The sequence below is a fragment of the Chinchilla lanigera genome, unplaced genomic scaffold (assembly GCF_000276665.1).
Source record: "Chinchilla lanigera isolate Chin_1 unplaced genomic scaffold, ChiLan1.0 scaffold00149, whole genome shotgun sequence".
Lineage (NCBI taxonomy): Eukaryota > Metazoa > Chordata > Mammalia > Rodentia > Chinchillidae > Chinchilla > Chinchilla lanigera.
Window position 1 is genome coordinate 1,024,054 of NW_004955550.1, and position 2,428 is coordinate 1,026,481.

The 2,428-nt window shown below is 43.3% G+C and overlaps 1 protein-coding gene across 1 annotated transcript; it reads left to right on the plus strand.

Moving 5' to 3' along the window:
- The first annotated feature begins 387 nt into the window (after positions 1 to 387).
- On the plus strand, positions 388 to 1,350 carry LOC102019331 (olfactory receptor 11H4). Its single transcript, XM_005412042.2, has one exon. The coding sequence runs from the start codon at positions 406 to 408 to the stop codon at positions 1,348 to 1,350; it is 945 nt and encodes a 314-aa protein (XP_005412099.1). The 5' UTR covers positions 388 to 405.
- Positions 1,351 to 2,428: the final 1,078 nt, after the last annotated feature.

Sequence of the window (2,428 nt, forward strand, 5' to 3'; positions counted from 1 at the left end):
GAGAAGCAAACATACTAAGTCCTAAGTGGGTCCCAAGAGTTGAGAAGGGAATGTACTCCAGGGAAAAGGAGGGAGCAATGCATGCTTCCTGGGGAGAGACATGGGGGTTTTACAGTAATCCCTGCAAGCAAGCAGATTTAACATTAATTTACCTGTTAAATATCTCAACAAAGTACTTGAAAACAAACTGCCTGCATCTCCAGAAATGAAGAAAGTACAGAGAACCACATAAATGCCCTCCTTCACCTGGAATTTCCCTCCCAGAGAGAGTGAGATATTTGATGCTGGGTGATAGTCAGCACCACTGGGTCCATCCTTCTCTCCAAAGCAAGCCCAGAAAGCCATCTTCGTGCATAAGAGAAACCTGAGTAAAATTCATGTTTTTTCTTTATAGATTTAGGTCCCATGAACAGATCCGCAATGCCCACGGTGACCGAGTTTGTTCTCCTGGGATTCCCTGGTTCCTGGAAGATACAGATTTCCCTCTTCACTTTGTTCTTGGTGTTTTATGTTTTAACCTTGCTGGGAAATGGAGCCATTGTCTGTGCAGTAAGATGTGACCCACGACTACATACACCCATGTACTTTTTGCTGGGAAACTTTGCGTTCCTTGAGATCTGGTATGTGTCCTCCACTGTTCCTAACATGCTGGCCAACATGCTCTCCAAGACAAAGACCATCTCTTTTTCTGGGTGCTTCCTTCAGTTCTACTACTTCTTTTCACTAGGCACGGCTGAATGTCTCTTCCTGACGGTGATGGCCTATGATCGGTATTTGGCTATCTGCCACCCCCTGCACTACCCCTCCCTCATGACCAGCAGACTCTGCTGCACACTGGTGTCTGCATGCTGGCTTACTGGATTCCTTGGATATCCAATACCCATTTATTTCATCTCCCAACTTCCCTTTTGTGGTTCTAATATCATTGATCACTTCCTGTGTGACATGGACCCGCTGATGGCTCTGTCTTGTGCCACAGCTCCTGTTACTGAAACTATTTTTTATGCTCAGAGTTCCTTTGCCCTCTTTTGCACTATTATATACATTCTTCGATCCTATGTTCTGCTGCTTAGAGCAGTTTTTCAGGTCCCTTCTGCCTCTGGGCGGTGGAAGGCCTTCTCCACCTGTGGTTCTCATTTAGCTGTGGTGTCCCTTTTCTATGGGACAGTCATGGTGATGTATGTGAGCCCTACGTATGGCATCCCCACTTTGATGCAGAAGATCGTCACACTGGTGTATTCAGTAATGACGCCTCTCTTTAATCCCCTGATCTACAGTCTTCGTAATAAGGACATGAAACTTGCCCTGAGAACTGTCCTGCTTGGAATGAGAGCTAGTAAAGATTCATGAGTCAAAGGTGACATCTTTACAGGTTCTGATGAAGAACAAGATGGAGATATATCAGTTCTCTGGGGTCTTTTAGACTTTCATTTCAGAAATTAGAGGCCATACATTTCACGTGGAAATGCTTCTAGTTTAAATAAGGTTTTGGTGCTTGCTACTTAACCCTTAAAGCACTGATCTTTTAACACCCAGTGATTTGTTTTAAAGTTTGTCCTCACTGGAAATATAAAAAGGGGTTGCAATACGAAGTGCTCTCCTACTGAGATGCCTCATGACCTGTCATCATGCATCTCATTACAAGATAATAAACCCAACTTTGTGTGATTATAGATATGTTCTTGCTGACATGTGATAGGAATCAATGGTAGTCAATACCTAGTATACAATAAGGCTTAGAAAATAGTTCCTCTGGGGTTAGGATATAGCTCAGTGGTAGATTGATGGAGACCATTATGAAGCAGCTCTGAGCAGAATTTAAAATTAACTAATTCACTTTCCATGTTTACTTGTGAGTCACTGGTACCAACTGAGACCTGTAATGGAGGGTGAAGCCATGAGGCCTCAAAGGATAAGACAAGGCCACAGCTGAGGGCTTTTGGCTTCAACCCCAATTAACTAAAAGGAGACTACAGCTGCAGGCATCTCACTCCTGCAGTGAAGGCCTTCCTGGAGTTAACATAGTTCTCCTAAATTAACATAAAGCATTACTTGGAGAAGTCTGTAAAGGGATTCCCAAGTCCTGCCCAGATTCCTGCATTTTCTTCAGTATCCCCATCCTTTGTTTGAAAACCAAATAAATAGGGCCACCCAGGAAAGTTCTGGGTCTTCACCCAGAAAATCTCAAATTTTGCAAGAGTTTATCCCTCCTGGAGCCCTAAAATCAGTTCAATTGTCTCATTTATTTAAGCCTTCACCATCCACTCCTTTGGGAGACTGCAGGCCTGATCAGCCCGCAATAACTAAAGGATATTATTAACGTGATAGTAGATAACTTTCCTAGCATGCACAAGGCCCTGGGTTCAGTCTCCAGAACTGCCCCACAAAAAAACTGTTTCTTTGAATTCCTTTTTATTTACATTAAGTT